Source organism: Schistocerca gregaria, chromosome 2, assembly GCF_023897955.1.
Source record: "Schistocerca gregaria isolate iqSchGreg1 chromosome 2, iqSchGreg1.2, whole genome shotgun sequence".
Lineage (NCBI taxonomy): Eukaryota > Metazoa > Arthropoda > Insecta > Orthoptera > Acrididae > Schistocerca > Schistocerca gregaria.
Genome location: NC_064921.1, coordinates 30,941,727 through 30,960,940, shown reverse-complemented (window position 1 = coordinate 30,960,940; position 19,214 = coordinate 30,941,727). Strand labels below are relative to the sequence as shown.

At 39.9% G+C, this 19,214-nt stretch overlaps 1 protein-coding gene across 1 annotated transcript in view; it reads left to right on the top strand.

Annotated features, from left to right (window-relative positions):
• The window catches only part of LOC126335624 (Down syndrome cell adhesion molecule-like protein Dscam2), a 178,530-nt gene that overhangs the window by 53,553 nt on the left and 105,763 nt on the right, over nt 1-19,214 (top strand). The window contains exon 4 of the mRNA XM_049999079.1: nt 9,292-9,416. Coding sequence (XP_049855036.1) covers nt 9,292-9,416 — 125 coding nt within the window. The remainder of the gene's footprint in view (nt 1-9,291; nt 9,417-19,214) is intronic.

Sequence of the window (19,214 nt, the reverse complement as noted above, 5' to 3'; positions counted from 1 at the left end):
GCTAGTGAGATAGGTAGAGCCATAAATAAGCAAGAATTCAGATCAGTCTTCTGGCAACCCAGGGAAATTAAAGAAATGCTATGAACCATTAAATACATTTTCAGTCAGACAGCATCAAGAATTTATAATATGCCTTTTGAAAGTTATGTGACCAGTATATACAGACTGTTACCGATCTGTGTTGAGTGCCAGTGTCACTTAAATACAGGAATCTTGAAAAGTCAGCTGGCTGAGCATAGCCTGTTAAATAAACAAAAGATTTTGTTTGATAAACAAGAATACTTGCTCATGCATTGAACAGTTGGGACTTTGTGAGCTATGAAGCAGTTGAAATTAGACTACATGAAAACAACTTTAGCAGAGACTGTGAGCTATGAAGCAGTTGAAATTAGACTACATGAAAACAACTTTAGCAGAGACTCTGGCTGTGCATGTATCAGTGTATGGGAGTGCGCATTTGATAAAGTAGGAGGACACAGGAAGATTTCTTCAAGTTTACCACCCAATGTAAGTAGTGGTATTGCAAGTGATGCTGGATAGACAGCACAAACATAAACTGTGGTGATAGAGTGCACCATACCATTTCCATGATGTCATCATAACTTACTCCAACTAACTAGATACCTCCCAATGGGAATAACTTGGGAAATTTGCCAGTTTAATGACTATCAGACTTGGCCCCTGGTGGTGGTGGTGGTGGTGGTGATGATGATGATGATGATGATGATAGATGCAATCATCACAAGCTCAGGATTCTATCCAAATAAGACATGGCAAGTAAACAGAGATCTTTTTAACCAAAGAATTTGCTAACTGATATATATAAAAGGTGCCAACAAAAGTCACCAAACTGACTGTTCAGTGTTCTTCTTGACAAAAGTGACATATAATATGGTAGAGGCATTAAGCACTGGATAGCTGTGTAAGTAAGAAGAACTGGAATATAGCAGCTCAGTTTAAGCATTTTTGTTCTTCTCCAAAATCCACTGGTTAGGGTTTGTATTAAAGAGTATAGGAGGATACGCCCCCTTTCCTCCTGAACCCCACAAACCTAAGTTGCTACAATAACTGGGGGTACCCCCTAAATTTAGATTAAAGCAGATATTCCATATCACCCCTCTCGTACACATAATATTCCATCCTTACATACGAAATCCCTCACAGTATCACTCAATTTCACCTCAGATCTGCTCACTAAATCCTGCACCAGGATCTTTCATCAGTCTGTGGGGGATATTCTTCCTAAAGTCTTTCTCATCATTTATTGTCTACCCAGTCTACAAAATGTTCTGGGGTGTCTTTATGTTACTTGTATATCCTTAACAGGAACCCAATATCACCAGTGTATCTGTATGGGCCCAGACTATCTTTGTTGCTGTATTTCTATAGCCTCTCCATCTATGTGGGTCACATCTTTGTGAAAGGCACATACAAGACTTGTCCCAGGCAACTGCCTGGTGTATTCTGTTCCATCAGAGGCAATGTTACCTGCAGTAGCAGCCGTGTAACATATCAGTTTTGCTGAAACTCTCAGAGGGTATTTTATGTCGGTATAATCTACAGCCTGATATCCAACAGCATGAATGACAACTGCTAAACTGTGGTCACAGGCAAAGTTGAAGACATAACGGCAGAGCATCTACATCTTCCTCTACATCTATATTATGCAAACTATTATTAAGTGCATGGCAGAGGTTACTCTTCATCGTACCAGTTATTACAGCTTCTCCCCATTCCACTCACATATAGAGCATGAGAAGAATGATTAGCAGACACCTCTTTATGCACTGTAATTAGCCTAATCTTGTTCTTGCAATCCCTATGGAAGTGATACTTAGAGAATTTTAGTATATTTCTAGATTCATAAGCTTTTTGGGTATAGTTTGTGTCTATTTTCAAGTGTCTGTCAGTTATGTTGGCCTGACAAACCTGTGACCCTGTAGACTTATTGCATTTGGCTAGTATTGTGCCAATGAGATAGTCACCACCTGCTTTACCTACAACTGAGTTTATGTGTTTGTTCCATTTCAGATCCCTTCAGGTTGTTATATCCACATATTTGTATGTGCTGAATGCTTCCAAACGTTTTTGTGTTTAATAAAGTGCACAACTATATATTTCTGAACATTTAAAGCAATTTGTCAATCTTTCCACCACTTCAAACACTTGTCAAGATCTGTCTGAATGTTTACACAGGTTTTTTTTTCACACATTGCAGATAATTGTACCATCTGCAAGAAGTCTGAAGTTGCTATTAACCTCATCTGCAAGGTCATTAATATACAACATGAACAGCAAGGATTCCTAAATACTTCACTGGGGAGCAGCTTAATTTATTTCTATACCTGTCAATTAATCTCGATCCAAGATAACATTCTATGTCTCCCTACTAAGAAATCCTCAGTCACAACACAAATTTTGATTGATTCTATAAGATCACACTTACAATAATAAGCATGTAGCACTCAGTCAAATGCTTTCTGGAAATCAAGAAATACCTCATCTACTGGACTCTGTTGATCCATGACTTTCATTATATCATGTGAGAAAAGGGTGATTTGGGTTTGACATGATCAGTGATTTTGGAACCCATACTGGTTGGCATGGAGGAGGTCATAATGTTTGAGCTCAGAATATGTTCTATGATTCTACAACAAATAAGTTTGTAGGATATTGTATGGCTCTTTTGTGGGTCCGTGTTCTATTCCATCTGCTGGGCATGGTTTTTTGCAGTGTGATAGATTATGATTAAAAGAGAGGCTAACTCAGATGCAAATTTGGTACAGAATCTGATAAGGATTCCTCAGGCCCTGGAGCTTTGTTGAGTTTCAACAATCTCAGCTACTGCTGAACGCTATGCATTCTAAATCCATTTCACTCTTCATTGGTGTGATAATCACATTGTGGAAATACTCCAGGGTTTTGTTTCATATAAGAACGTTTGAAAACAGAGTTCACTGTTTCTATACCTGCTTTACTACCCTCAGTTTCAGTTCCTGTCTTTGTGAGAGATCTGTAAATAATATTCTGCTACACTAGTCATTGAGCACATTGCCCAAAGCTCTCTTGACACCCAAGTGCATTTCATTCATCATCTCTCTAGCTTTAGCTCTATACTTTGTTTTTCCCCTGTTATGCAGTAGTCTCTTTTTCTTTACAGCGACTATATACTGTGGATGGTCCCTCCCATCATGAACTGTTCTCCTAGGGACATATCTTTCAAGTGATTCGTCAACTATTCTTTTAAACCTGAGCCACATTTCTTGTGCATCCTCCTCTCCAGAGCTAAGTGTTTTGAGTTCCTTATCAAGATACAACAATATTGCTTCTTTATCTTGTTTGGTGAAATGTAAGTCCTTCAAGATACAACACTATTGCTTCTTTATCTTGTTTGGTGAAATGTAAGTCCCTCTGCTTGTTTAATTTTCTTTATACCTTATTGACACAATTGTCAGGGTCACAGATACAAGTTTCAATGTTGATGCCCTCAAAGGAATCCTGTGTATTTGTTGCTGTTAGATCCAATAAATTTCCATCAAGACCTGACTTCCAAACAACCTGTTGTATATAGTTCTCAAAGAAGTCATTTAGTAATGCTTTACAGAGTTGTTATCATGTCTGACTTCGAAAACAGTAATTTTTCTCATTTGATTGTTGGATTTTTAAAGTCTCCTCCAGTGATGGCAGTACGAATGAACTTAGGTTTTCTCTTAAGTTCCCTATTACATCTGGAGGTGAGTCTGGTGGTCGGTAGAGGAATCCTATAAAAAATTTATGTCCACCTTTCAGACTGAGTCTTGCCCAAGCAATCTTACATTTAGCCTTGGAAATATCTTGAAAAAGATAGAGTGTTATTAACCATATAGTGGTAATCGTAAGTTGCACAGACACAACAAAGAGACTGCTAAACATGTAAGCTTTTGGCCAGAAAACCACCTCTATTTCCTATTAGCCTATTATTTCAATATGTACTTTGATTTTCTGCAAAAATTTCACTGCTATCATTTTGGGTTTTTACCAGCTTTCTGTATCTTGTATTATGTGAGCTTCACTTTAAATTCTTGCACTTCTTTGTGAAAGCTTTGAAGTTAATCATAAGGATTTTAATACTCTGGCCTGTAGGAGGCGTTTCTTTGGACTGCAATCTGACATGGTCTCCCACAGCTATCATTGTCTGGACAGAATCCAGAGTTGTCTAAAAAATAAAATTAAAAAATACTTTTCCTGGAATCCACACATAGTCAGCTACCTGGGTAGCAGCATGTGATGTGTAGTGTACACTTAACCCAGTTATGGGGCCCTGTAGTTCCCAAGCCTATGTCATCAGTCTGTGATATCACAGCCTAGTTTGTCACACAACAGTCTTTGGTTTAAACATTTTATGTAATGATAAGTACTGGGGGAATGCTGCAAAATATGAGCTTCGTTGAAACTCAGTGAGTGAGCTTGGTTCTCTCATCCTTCTCTGCTAGTCTCTGAAATGATATGAGTTTGACCTCAGAGCCCAGAGTTAGCATCTTTTGCTCCAACATGTGCTGTAATCTGCAATTAGTTGCACCATGTTTCCTCAATGATTGCTAGAATAGCCCACTTCAGGATGTTGAATGAGGCTTTGAGGTATACATACTGTGTGCACCTACTCTTCCTTGCCATCCCTTGCTATGATTTCACTATTTTCCAGATGTTTGAATTGCTGATGATCAGTAGACTTCTACTGAGCTGCATTTGTCTAGTAGGTTTCCCAACAATTAAGTGAGTGTTATAAGTTGAGTTTTGGTTTCAGTGGAAGACAATACCTTGAATTGTTTAGTTATGGTGATTGGAGTAACACTGTGAGTTGTCCCTTGTCCCTGTCTCCTCTGTATGGAGCACCTATCCATATCACTGAGATGTCACTCACAGTCAAGCGATTTATCCAGTACTCTCTGTAGAGAAGAGATGATCTGTAGGAGAGGGGAGTATTTGAGCTACCTTTGTTATCATTACTACATGATTCTCAGTAACCTTCCTAACGCATCCATTGGCATCAGCTTCCAAATGCTTGATAGTAATTGGGGCAGTTTCCAGATGCTTAACAGCCTCAACTAATTCATTTAATGTTTGAGAACAGCATTCACAATGTGGCTGCATTGTGGCTGGTGCAGTGTTTTCAAGAACATTATACAAATAACTTTCAAATAGACTTGCTAATACACTTTCAATTTCTGGAGTTGTTAAGCTAAAAGTAGTACTGATTTTTTTTAACAACTGAAACAATTAAGACAAAAACCAAGATTCCAATTGAGGAAACAAAAACACCCGATATAAAGTTACTAATTTTCTGAAACTTTTCTATGTTATAATGATTACAAGCTACAAAATAATTTTAGTTTACGATAAGTGTAGATAGTTCGTACTCACATTGAAGAGAAAAAGTAAATGTAACATGAAATGTTTTGCAAACCCTTGTTGCCAGTTTTGTAAACCCTTGTCTCCAGTCTTGTAAAGACCTTATCACTGCTTTGGAGGTTGAGTGCCACTGGTGTTATGGTAGGTGTAGTTTGTGAGTTTGTGAAATGGCTTCTGGTGCAGTACACTTTTAAGACAATTTCTCCCTGCCACTATTACACAACTAAGCCCCAGGGTCTGGTAACAGGAGAGGGGCACAAAGTTTCTACTACACTCCAATGAATTAGTAACAAAGCCACACAAATGATTTAAAAGGTTTACTTATCTTTGTAACTAGTTGAATAATGAAGTCTGCAACACTGCTCATAATATAACACAAAAAAACCTCAAAGGGTAAGTGCAAATAATCGCTGGTAAACTTCACAGTACATAGCAAAAGAAATTTACAACAACTGTGTGCTCACTTCCAAGAGTTCACCAAATGATAATCCCTGTTGAAGTCAGCCCTGGACGACTATCTATAACTGCTCTTCTTTCTTCTGGGTAAGGTTCTGTCCATTGTTGTCCAGTCATTGTCAGAATGTACTTGGCTGGCAATTAACGTACTTGGCTGGCAATTGGCTGATGCAAAGTCGATATCTGCGTTCTCAGCACTGCCCATGGTGCTGGTGGAACTCGTGCAAGTGGCAAGTCTCTGTGGCACTGGCACCAGCACGCATCTTGGCACCTGTGGTGCTTTTGCCCTGGCTGTGTCATGTTTGTACAACACTGCAAAATGTCAGCAATAATATGTCCTACAGTAACCATAAATCATCAACACTGATTTACCATGAAATATGTTACGCACAACACTAGTGACTTCAGGAAATTCTCAGAAATATGTGTTTATTCACATAGATGCACCCTGAAATGTGGGGTAAAATATTTTTCTTTCTTTTTTAAAAGGGATACTTCTGCAAAAATTGTATAAAGCATGAGTGCTTATTACAATGGAAGCTAGCACAAAATTGCACAGCAATTCTCGATAATCTACAACTGTCATTGACTATGAAAGCCTCACTTGATGCACAGATTAACAAACTGTTCTCTTGCAGTACAAAATGCGACATTTACAAAAGAGCGTTTCATCAGAAACAATAACTTTCACTGTCCTAAATGATGATGCTGACTGATGTAGCTGACATCTCAAACTGAGGCAGAGCACTTCCAAGATCAGCTCTACACTGACCTCAGTCTGAGGTGACTGGGTGTTTGTGTAGTCCTCATCATTTCATCGGCATTCATGAAAGTGGCGAGATTGGACCGAGCAAAGGTTGGGAATTGGTACCGTCACTGATAACCATGCATCTCAAAAGGTTGGGAATTGGTATGGGCACTGATAACTGCATAGTTGAGTGCCCACAAACCAAACATCATCATCATCAGTGTGAGGGCACTGCTATGCTAAGAGGGAGGTGTGGTCCTCTGGTGTGTCTCCTGTGGGTCATTGCAAACTGCAGTCAGCCCTCAATAATGTCTGCGGTATTTATTTGTGTTGACAACTTCCGTGTGGCATCATGATCTCTGGTCGAACCACAGTTGACCCCACTACAATACCTGCCCCCAGAATCACTATACACAATATGCTCATACCTTGCCTGTACTGCGGTGACCTCTTTTAGGTGTCACATTGCCACCACCTTTCCTTGCTCTCCCTCCATCTCCTAACATTTACTTGTCCATCCTTTTCTCCCAAATCCTCCTCCCCTTGCCTCTTTTAGTTTACCTACTCAGTCTGACCCAAACCTTCACCATGTTCAAGTTGTGCAAGTACAATATGTTTGTGTTTAGCAGGGGAGGGGGGTGATTGAGGGGGGGGGGGGGGGTCTGTCATGCGCATGTGCGTAGGCACTAACATGTGTACTTCCTTCCTTTATGCATTCCATTGTTTGTATTTCAAAGAGAGTTTTTCATTATTGTACACTCCTGGAAATTGAAATAAGACACCGTGAATTCATTGTCCCAAGAAGGGGAAACTTTATTGACACATTCCTGGGGTCAGATACATCACATGATCACACTGACAGAACCACAGGCCCATAGACACGGGCAACAGAGCATGCACAATGTCGACACTAGTACAGTGTATATCCACCTTTCGCAGCAATGCAGGCTGCTATTCTCCCATGGAGACGATTGTAGAGATGCTGGATGTAGTCCTGTGGAACGACTTGCCATGCCATTTCCACCTGGCGCCTCAGTTGGACCAGCGTTCATGCTGGACGTGCAGACCGCATGAGACGACACTTCATCCAGTCCAAAATATGCTCAATGGGGGACAGATCCAGAGATCTTGCTGGCCAGGGTAGTTGACTTACACCTTCTAGAGCACGTTGGGTGGCACGGGATACATGCGGACGTGCATTGTCCTGTTGGAACAGCAAGTTCCCTTGCCGGTCTAGGAATGGTAGAACGATGGGTTCGATGACGGTTTGGATGTACCATGCACTATTCAGAGTCCCCTCGACGATCACCAGAGGTGTACGGCCAGTGTAGGAGATCACTCCCCACACCATGATGCCGGGTGTTGGTCCTGTGTGCCTCGGTCGTATGCAGTCCTGATTGTGGCGCTCACTTGCACGGCACCAAACATGCATACAACCATCATTGGCACCAAGGCAGAAGCGACTCTCATCACTGAAGACGACACGTCTCCATTCGTCCCTCCATTCACGCCTGTCGCGACACCACTGGAGGCAGGCTGCACGATGTTGGGGCATGAGCGGAAGACGGCCTAACGGTGTGCGGGACCATAGCCCAGCTTCATGGAGGCGGTTGCGAATGGTCCTCGCCAATACCCCAGGAGCAACAGTGTCCCTAATTTGCTGGGAAGTGGCGGTGCGGTCCCCTACGGCACTGCGTAGGATCCTACGGTCTTGGCGTGCATCCGTGCGTCGCTGCGGTCCGGTCCCAGGTCGACGGGTACGTGCACCTTCCGCCGACCACTGGCGACAACATCGATGTACTGTGGAGACCTCACGCCCCACGTGTTGAGCAATTCGGCGGTACGTCCACCCGGCCTCTCGCATGCCCACTATACGCCCTCGCTCAAAGTCCGTCAACTGCACATACGGTTCACGTCCACACTGTCGTGGCATGCTACCAGTATTAAAGACTGCGATGGAGCTCTGTATGCCATGGCAAACTGGCTGACACTGACGGCGGCGGTGCACAAATGCTGCGCAGCTAGCGCCATTCGACGGCCAACACCGCGGTTCCTGGTGTGTCCGCTGTGCCTTGCGTGTTATCATATCTTGTACAGCCCTCTTGCAGTGTCCGGAGCAAGTATGGTGGGTCTGACACACCGGTGTCAATGTGTTCTTTTTTCCATTTCCAGGAGTGTATTTTAGTGGGTATATGCTTTTCTACTGAAGTAAGAGATGCAAACTAAGATGTTTGATATCATCTTAAAACTGCTCTAACTAATTATTATTATGACTTTGTACCCAAATGAGGACTAACAAAAAACTAATTTATCCTTATATGGCAGATACTACATATAGTCCCTAAGCACAGTTAGGTAATAAGGCCCTTAATATCAATTGTAATGTTATAGGAAACCATTCTCAAATATTTTTCAAACTCTGGTTATTGTACAGTGGTGTCAAAGACATCAAGCTTGTGAAGGTTACAATCAGTTAACATGTGCATATAACATCATGAGATAATATTGATAAGTTTTTTTTTTACTTTGACTCACTTGATGAAACCCACATGTCTACTATTATTCTGGCTCCTTGGAATACAGGCAAAACAAACTTACGTAAAATTTTCTGACATCGTTGTTTATGGACAGGAGTCATTAGACCTTTTCATTCTCAAAACTTAATCACATTGAAAATAAACATATTTAATGTTTTCCAGGATTCTTCACAATGGAAGCCTTCTGATCCATAGTGTGCAACCAGATGACAGAGGATATTACTTGTGCCAGGCATCAAGCGGCATTGACTCAGGTCTCAGTAAAGTGGCATATCTTTCTGTTCATGGTAAGAGTGTTTTGTTGGTCTTTAAGTAGATAACAAATGACCATTTTTTTATTCAGTCATCAAGAAGTAAGCATAGGTTATTAATCATGACAGGGTGGATAATATGAAGTTGTACTTTGCTTATGACTTAAAAAGTGCTGTTCATCAAAGGGTGATCTTTCTTAGTGGAATAGAAATTTTCTCTAAAGTTCTTTGTAGTCTCATCCTTGGTGGCTGTATTGCAGGACTAGGATATTTAGGTGGAATTCTGACATGTGTACCCATCTCCTCTCTACAACACCCATGCTCATTGTTGGGAAGTGCAACAATCTTATATGTAATATAACACTCATGTAATGTTTAACAGTTTACAGGTGGTCCATTGACTCTGTCCACTTCTAAAGCCTACTTTTTTCTTTTCTCGACTAAAATTCATTTTACTTTCTGCACAGGTGGTAATAAAATTGTATTGTTGATTATGAAAAGGAAACTTGCCTCATCTCTCATGTCTATTCCAAAGTAGAGTAACTGCAATATTGTTCCATTTTTTGCAATTATCTTTCTCACAAATAATAGGTAAACAGTTTTCAAAATTCCATTTGTATTACTTTACCCCCAGATTTGGACACTTCTGAGGAAGCCTGTTTCCTTTTTGTTTTCAATTGATTTTGTACACATCATCTTGCATTACTGCTGTTATATCACTCTATTCATTAGTAATTATCACTGTTTTCTACTTATCTCTTCACCAGTAGAAACAGTTGAATGGTGCTGGAATGATTGTACAATGTTTACTCTGTTTTTAGTTACTGCACCAATTCCACCTTTATTGACAAACTGTGGTGTGTACCTTATATTGGACCTTATATATATGAGAGACCTTTGGAGAAAGGAGAACCACATGCATGAATATCAAGAGCTCAGATGGAAACCCAGTTCTAAGCAAAGAAGGGAAAGCAGAAAGGTAGAAGGAGTATATAGAGGGTCTATACAAGGGCGAAGTACTTCAGGACAATATTATGGAAATGAAAGTGGATGTAGGTGAAGATGAAATGAGAGATATGATACTGCGTGAAGAGTTTGACAGAGCACTGAAAGACCTGAGTTGAAACAAGGCCCCAGAGTAGACAACATTCCATTAGAACTACTGACAGCCTTGGGAGAGCCAGTCCTGACAAAACTCTACCATCTGGTGATCAAGATGTATGAGACAGGCGAAATACCCTCAGACTTCAAGAAGAACATAATAATTCCAATCTCAAAGAAAGTAGGTGTTGACAGATGTTAAAATTACCGAACTATCAGTATAATAGGTCATAGCTGCAAAATACTAATGCGAATTCTTTACAGACGAATGGAAAAACTGATAGTAGCTGACCTCGGGCAGGATCAGTTTGGATTCCATAGAAATGTTGGAACCCGTGAGGCAATACTGACCCTATGACTTATCTTAGAAGAAGAAAGATTAAGGAAAGGCAAACCTACGTTTCCAGCATTTGTAGACTTAGAGAAAGCTTTTTAAAATGTTGACTGGAATACTCTCTTTCAAATTCTGAAAGTGTCAGGGGTAAAATACAGTGAGCGAAAGGCTATTTACAATTTGTACAGAAACCAGATGGCAGTTATAAGAGTCCAGGGGTATGAAAGGGAAGCAGTGGTTGGGAAGGGGGTGAGACAGGGTTGTAGCCAATCCCCGATGTTATTCAGTCTGTATATTGAGAAAGCAATAAATGAAATGAAAGAAAAGTTCAGTGTAGGTATAAAAGTCCATGGAGAAGAAATAAAAACTTTGAGGTTCGCCGATGACATTGTAATTCTGTCAGAGACAGAAAAGGACTTGGAGGAGCAGTTGAACGGAATGGACAGTGCCTTGAAAGGAGGGTATAAGATGAACATCAACAAAAGCAAAATGAGGATAATGGAATGTTATCGAATTAAGTCGGGTGATGCTGAGGGAAATAGATTAGGAAATGAGACACTTAAAGTAGTAAAGGAGTTTTGCTATTTGGGGAGCAAAATAACTGATGATGATATAAAATGCAGACTGGCAATGGCAAGGAAAGCGTTTCTGAAGAAGTAAAATTTGTTAACATCAAGTATACATTTAAGTGTCAGGAAGTCATTTCTGAAAGTATTTTTATGGAGTGTAGCGATGTATGGAAGTGAAACGTGGACGATAAATAGTTTGGACAAGAAGAGAATAGAAGCTTTCAAAATGTGGTGCTACAGTAGAATGCTGAAGATTAGATGGGTAGATCATATAACTAATGAGGAGGTATTGAATAGAATTGGGGAGAAGAGGAGTATGTGGCACAATTTGACTAGAAGAAGGGATTGTTTGGTAGGACATGTTCTGAGACATCGAGGGATCACCAATTTAGTATTGGAGGGGAGTGTGGAGGTTAAAAACCGTAGAGGGAGACCAAGAGATGAATACACTAAGCAGATTCAGAAGGATGTAGGCTGCAGTAGGTACTGGGAGATGAAGAAGCTTGCACAGGATAGAGTAGCATTGAGAGCTGCATGAAACCAGTCTCAGGACTGAAGACCACAACAACAACAACCTTATATTGGCTTATGTTTTGTTTTTCTTCATACTCTTTGTTATTTTCAATTGTTTCTCTTACCAAATGTTCAACTTGGATACGTTTCTGAATATCTTTGTTTCATTAAGCATCATTTGGTTGAAACTCTCTCATTATCTTTAATATCTGCATAATTTTTTAAGATTTTGTGTTCTTCTGCTTTCTCTGAATGTGCAAGATATTTTGTTGTTTACATAAGTACCTCTGTTCAATAAACCATATATACCTCCACAATCTTGACCTTCGTGTACCCTTTTCCTTAGGTGGGTTTTTCTTTCACCTTGAGGTTTGGGTGAGCACCCTTCCTTTTTAACTCTCCCTGACATATTTTCTCCTCCTCCCTGATGAAGAAACTGCTAGTTCTGAAAGCTAGATAGTGTGTCCCATTTGCTTTTATCTTTGTTTTTTGGCAGTACTATAAATTGTACATCTCGAAGGCAAGTGCTAGTTAGAAATTTAGTCTCATAATTTATTAGTTCTTTCGATTGCATTTTCCTTTTATTCAAGTGACCTTCATTCTCTAGGATTCTAGACTTTTTGTTTGATTAAATTTGGTATATCCCTAACAAATAAATTCTCATGATTTACGTTTTCTAAATTTTTCACTTCCTGCTTGAGGAAAATGTTTTGGGAAGAACTTATGCAAGGATGCCACAAGAAAAAGGGTAGAACTGAAAAAAGAAAAACCATTTCACAAACTTATCAAAGCACTAATGTAAAGACTGCACTTATAGAATTATGAATGTGGTCTACAGTTTATTGCCAGCTGTATCCATGGACAGTAACAGAGAGTTTACTGCATTCTGCTGGTTGTTTATAATAGCAAAGATCATGCAGAGAACAGATGCATTTCACAGTAGTTAAGATGTACAAGTAGTCATTGCTCTTAAGGTGTGCATTTTAGAGCTCACATTTACAGAACATTTTTCTTTGATTTGTTTCATATTACCACATATCAAAATATCGAACACATTTGTAACACCCTGCATACATTCCTGTACATCTGCATACATAGTCTCTTGGCCACCGTATTATACATGGTGGAGGGTATCCTTCATCACTGTTAGTAATTTCCTTTCCTGTTCCATCCACAGATGGAGTGAGGAAAAAAGGACTCTCTATATGCTTCCTCATTTTTTTCTTTGAGTCATCAGTCTTGTGACAGGTTTGGTGCACCTGTGCCAACCGTTTCATCTCATAGTACCAGCTTGCATCCTGTGTTCTCAGTCTCTGTCTTCCTGTACTGCTTTTACCCTCTACGCCCCCCCCCCCCCCCCCCCCCCCTTCCTTGCTCCCTAGTGTCTGAACAGATATTTTATCATCCTATTCCTTCTTCTTGTCAATGTTTTCCTTATGTTCTTTTTCTCACCGATTCCATGGAGAACTTCTTAATTCCATACCTTATCAATATACCCAATTTCCAACATTTTTTTGGAGCACTGCATCTCAGACACTTCAATTCTCTTCTGTTCTGGTTTCCCAAATTCCATGTCTACCATACAATACTGTCCTCTAAAAGTGCAATCTCAGAAATTTCATCCTCAAACTAACACCTGTGTATCATAAAATAGACATACCTTGGCCAGGAATGTCCTTTTTGCCAATGCTAGTCTGCTTTTTATGTCCTCCTTGCTTCATATGTCATGGATTATTTTACTCCCCAGGTGACGGAATTCCTTAACTACATCTACTTTGTGATCCCCAATTCTGATGATAAGTTTCTCACTGTTCTCTTTTCTGCTACTTTTCATTACTTTCATCTTTCTTTGATTTACTATTAGTCCATATTCTGTACTCATTAGACCATTCATTCCATTCAGCATATCTGCACTACTTCTTGACTTTCATGAGGATGGCAATGTCATCAGCAAATCATATCATTGATATCCTTTCCCCTGAATTTTAATCCCACCTTTGAACCTTTCTTTTATTTCTGTCATTGCTTCTTAGATGTATAGATTAAACAATAGGGGCAAAGGCTACATCCATGCATTACTCCCTTTTTAATCCATTTTAACCCGAGCATTGTGCTCTTGGTCTTCCAGCCTTATTGTTCCCTCTTGATTCTTGGATGCTTGGATGGAACTGTTAGCCTGATTGTGCAATAATTCTTGCACTTGTTGGCTCTTGCTGTCTTTGGAATTGTGTGTATGATGTTTCTCTGAAAGCCTGATGGTATGTTACCAGTCTGGTGTAGATTCTACACACCAGTGTGGATTGTCATTTTGTTGCCACTTCCCCAATGATTTTAGAAACTGTGATGGAATGTTATATACGTGTTCTGCCTTATTGGATCTAAAGGCAGCCCAAGCCCTCTTGAATTCTGATTCTAATACTGGATCCCCTGTCTATTTCCTGTTGACTCTTGTTTCTTCTTTTATCATGTCATCAAACAAGTCTTCCTGTGTAGAGATCTTCAGTGTACTCTTTCCATCTACCCACTCTCTCCTCTGCATTTCACAGTTGAATTCACATTGCACTCTTAATGTTACCACTTTCTTTTAATTTCACTGAAGTTTGTTTTGACTTTTCTGTATACTGAGACTGTCTTTCTGACAATAATTTCTGTCCTGATTTCATCACATTTTTCATGCAGGTATTTTGCCTTAGCTTCCCTGCATTTCCTAATTACTTTGTTCATATGCTCAAGACAGTCTAAGAATATCCCAGACAGTTTGCAATGCTATTGTCAGTTTTCAGCAGCAAATCTCTAATGGATGGAAGTGGAAAGAGTAGCCATCTGTAGAGCTCTGATAAGACTGAGGCATTGCCATAGAAATGTTTACAAAATTATGTATGTGATTTGTCGAGGTAGTCCCATGTAGCTGCTGTGCCCAGCCCACTGCAACTGTCTGGTATGAAGTTAAGCTAACTCAGCTATACGTGGTTTGTACTTCTGTATTCCAGAATTCCCCTGAACTCTACTGTGCTTCCTTCTTTCATCGATAAACTGAAGTATTTCTTCTGTTATCCACGGTTTCTTCACAGTTACCTTTATTTTACCTATTGTTTTCTTTCCAACTTCTGTGACTGCACTTGGTAGAGACATCCATTCCTCTTCAACTGAACTGCCTACTGAGCTATTCATTATCACAGTATCTGTAGCCTCAGGGAACTTAGTGTTTCTCTTCAATCCATTGTACTTCCTTATCTCACTTCCTTATCTCACTTCCTTGTGCACTATTCTTCCTTACTAGTCTCATGAACTTCAGCTTGCTCTTCATTATTACTAAATTATGATCCAAGTCTATATCTGCTCCTGCATAAGCGTTACAATACAATATCTGATTTAAAATTATATATCCAAGCTGTGACTGCCCTAACTACAAAGCCCTCTGCAGAGAACTCAATTAATTTTTCTCCTCTACCTTCCTACTACCAGGCCCATATTTTCCATACCTTTCTTCTACTCCCTCCCCTAAAACTGCATTGTATCATATTTTCATCTCCCTTTACATACTGAATCACACATTCAATATCTTCATATACTTTCCTACCTTTACATACATCTTCATCTTCAACTATTGTTCTCAGTGTTAGTTTGCTGCCGATTCTGGTGAGAACAACCCTATTACTTACCTGTTCACAATAACTCACTCTCTGTCCTACCTTCCTATTAACAAGAAGTCCTAAGCTCATTATACAATTTTCTGCTGCTGTAGATTTTACCCTATTCTCATCTGACCAGGAATCCGTGTCTCATTTCACTTTGTTGACCCCAGCTATATCTAGATTGAGTCTCTGCATTTTCCTTTTCAGATGTTCGATCTTCTGATATTCCATGCGCCTCATCATAGAATGTTATCCTTTTGATGGTTATTCAATCTTTTTCTCAGGGTCACCTCCCTCTTGGTAGTCTCCTCCCAGATATCCAAATGGGGGCTAGTCCGGAATCTTTCGCCCATGTACAGATCACATATCTTGTGGTTACACATGATGTGTCGTAAATGCAGTGGTTTCCATTGCCATCTGCATCCTCTTGCTGTTGAATATTTCTGATTCTTCCACCTTTTAGGGGCAGTTTCCCATCCCAAGTGCAAGAGAGTGCCCTGAACCTCTGTCTGCTCCTCTGATCTCTTTGACAAGGCTGTTTGCACAATGAGGGTGATTCCTTATGCCAGAAGTCATCAGCTGCCATTGCTAGTGGTTTTTATTCAAAATTTAAGCAGTGGTGAGGTTTGAAGTTTTCATTACTAGTCAAAGACACTACTCTAAACAATTAGTGGTTCTATATGATCCATTTTTCTTACATTACATGAGACGTACATTGACAGTAGCAGCATTATTTTACAGTCTGTTGAGAACAGCAGCTTTGTGAATGCTGTCATTAGAGTTTCATGAAAAGATTGTCTTCCTCGTGCACTTATTAAACTGACCGGTAACAAATCTGGCAGCAGCCTTGTAATTGCTTTGGTGTCATCTGACCTGGTAGGGATTCAAAACACTCTAGCAGTACTCAAGAATGTGTCCTACAAGTACACTTTCCTGGCAACAGCTGAGATATTTCCTGGAGGCAGTACCTATGGGAGCAAACATTTCTATTTCTGGCACATGTCTCACAGTAATCTCCAAAAAAAACATAGCCAGTTTCCTTATATGTCCTTCTCTGATCTGAGATTGTATCCCATCTCAGATGACCCAGTTATCAATGAGATATTAAACCCTGATCCTTATTTTGTATCAGAATTCAAATTCACCTGAAAAGATACTAAAGTTACAGCTGATTGACGAACTCTGATTACTGCCAAAAGACACAATAAATCTAGCAGACGAGTTGTGTGTGTGGAAACTGTGTCCAGCCACATAGACTTTTTAACCTCTTTTATTTGTTTGCTAACCAGCTTTTGAACCATAAAAATCGTAAAAATACTCACAACTTCTGGGATTATATAACATCACCTTAATCTCACCAACTAGCTGGACTTTGGGCAAAGTATGAAGTGTCTGTAAATACCCACCACATGAAGATCCCCAAGTAAATCAAAAGTTGGGTAAGGGGTAAATTTTAGTTAAAAACATTGTGAAGTAATTGGTCACTGTTTCCACTCGAAGAGGTTCCTTGCCTCAAGATGGTGCCAATGGCATGTTTTTATGTAATGATGTCTTGCTGCCTTAAAAAATGATAGTGATGTTTGTAATATCTGCATCAAAATGTTGAAAAGAGGTTCCCTGTGCATTTAGTGCAAGTGCAGGTACCACAGTACACATGGAGAAACAAATTTAAAATTATAAAACATGAACATGAGTGGACATGCTGTCAGTGCTTAGTAAGTGCAGTAACAAATATGTAAAAAAATCTGCTCACCAAGCAGAGGCAGGGGAAAATCTATATATAGTGTATGGAAATGTGCAAGCTTTTGGAGCCAGTTTTTCCTTCTTCTGGCAGAAAGGCCAAAGGGAAAATAAGAGGGATGGAGGAAAAAGATTGTTGAGATTTAGGAAATGGGAAGAGTTGTGGAAGTTACCCAGACCCTAGCTGTTGGGAGACTTAATGAATGGGCTGAGAGGGAAGTTTAACTAGTAGTTTCCACACGGGACAAGATTTGAAACCCAGGAGGTAGTTAAACATTGTCAGCATGGAAGTAATCCTAATCTGAAATTCCCATCAAGACTGATTAGGTGCAGGCAGTATGCCCATGATCTAACTTTGCTTTATGAAGCTACTACTCTATGTGTTTTTAAGAAAAAATACAATCAGGCAAATAAAGCTTTTGAAACTGAAATTGGTTACTTAAAGAGGCAGATTAACAATAAAGCAAAAGAACAGTCTGATAATATAAGTAAGGCATCCTGGGAGTTAATTTTATAAAGGGCACAAAAAGAACATGGGACCATTCAGCACAAGACTTGATGCTAATGTCATGAAAAACCAAGATAATTATGCAACATTTTTAATTACTGTTTCACTATTTCTACTAAGCAGCCAACCTGTGTTGTGGATGCACAGACTGAGGCCCTTGTCACCTCACTAAATGTTCAGAATTTGATTTATTAGAGACGAATGGGTGGGAAGTATGCAATCTAATGTGCATGTTAAAGAAAATTGTTTCATATGGAGTGAAATTACTAAGGTGTACTTAAAAGGAACCTCAGAGCTACTTGTATGTTGTATGTTTACCAGGAACCTAGAAACGACGGAGAAGCTCCATCCCTGCCACATCCGCAGTGGTCCACAAACCCATGACTACTACCACAGTCCACTTTATCCCTCCGTTGCCCCACACCATACCCAGGGTTATTGTGCAGTTCGGCCCCCAGTGGATGCCCCCAGGGAACGTCTCACACCAGATGAGTGTAACCCCTATGTTTGCATGGTAGAGTAATAGTGGTGTATGCGTACGTGGAGAACTTGTTTGCGCAATAATCACCGAGATAGTGCAGCTGAGGCGGAATAAGGGTACCCAGCCCACATTCGACAAGGGAGATGGAAAAGTGCCTAAAAACCATCCAGAGACTGGCCGGCTCACTGGACCTCGACACAAGTCCGCCAGGCGGATTCGTGCTGGGGACGAGGTGCTCCTTCCTGCTTCGGAAAGCCGTGCAGTACACCGCCTGGCTAACCGGATGGGCCAGAGCTACTTACTAGTTCAGCCACCAAAGAAAAAGCAATGGGGACGTATTTAAAGGTCACTATTTTGACATTTTTCTTGTGAAAATATTATTTAGTAGAAAATTAAACTATGTTAAATTGAAGCTTCCTGGCAGATTAATACTGTGTGCCATACTGGGATTCATATGTGGAACCTTTGTCATATGTGGGCAAGTGCTCTACTAACTCAAGCATGACTCACAACCTTTCCTCACATTTTTCATTCTGCCAGGACATCATATCCTACCTTCCAAACTCTGCAGAAGTTCTCTTACAAGACTTGCAGGAATAGTACTCCTGGAAGAAAGAGTGCATTCCACTGGAGAGTGAAAAATTGATTCTGAATACATTAAAGCTTCTACAGAAAAGGTCCTATTCCTTTTTTCTCTAAGATAAACAGTACACATGTTGTAGAGGATCGAAAAATCACAGATTATTAAGGCCATGTTCTTATTCAAATAAGCCAAAAATAGGCAAAGTTTGGAATTTTTTTTTGACACAATCAAAGGATATACTGGGAATTATGATTTATCATACTCTGAACTTTGTTTTAGATTTTCAACAAAAAATAAAAGTAAAGTAAGATCAAAATAATAGCGCCTGTAATTATTATTTGATAACGGGCCTGCAAGTTTCAAGTACACA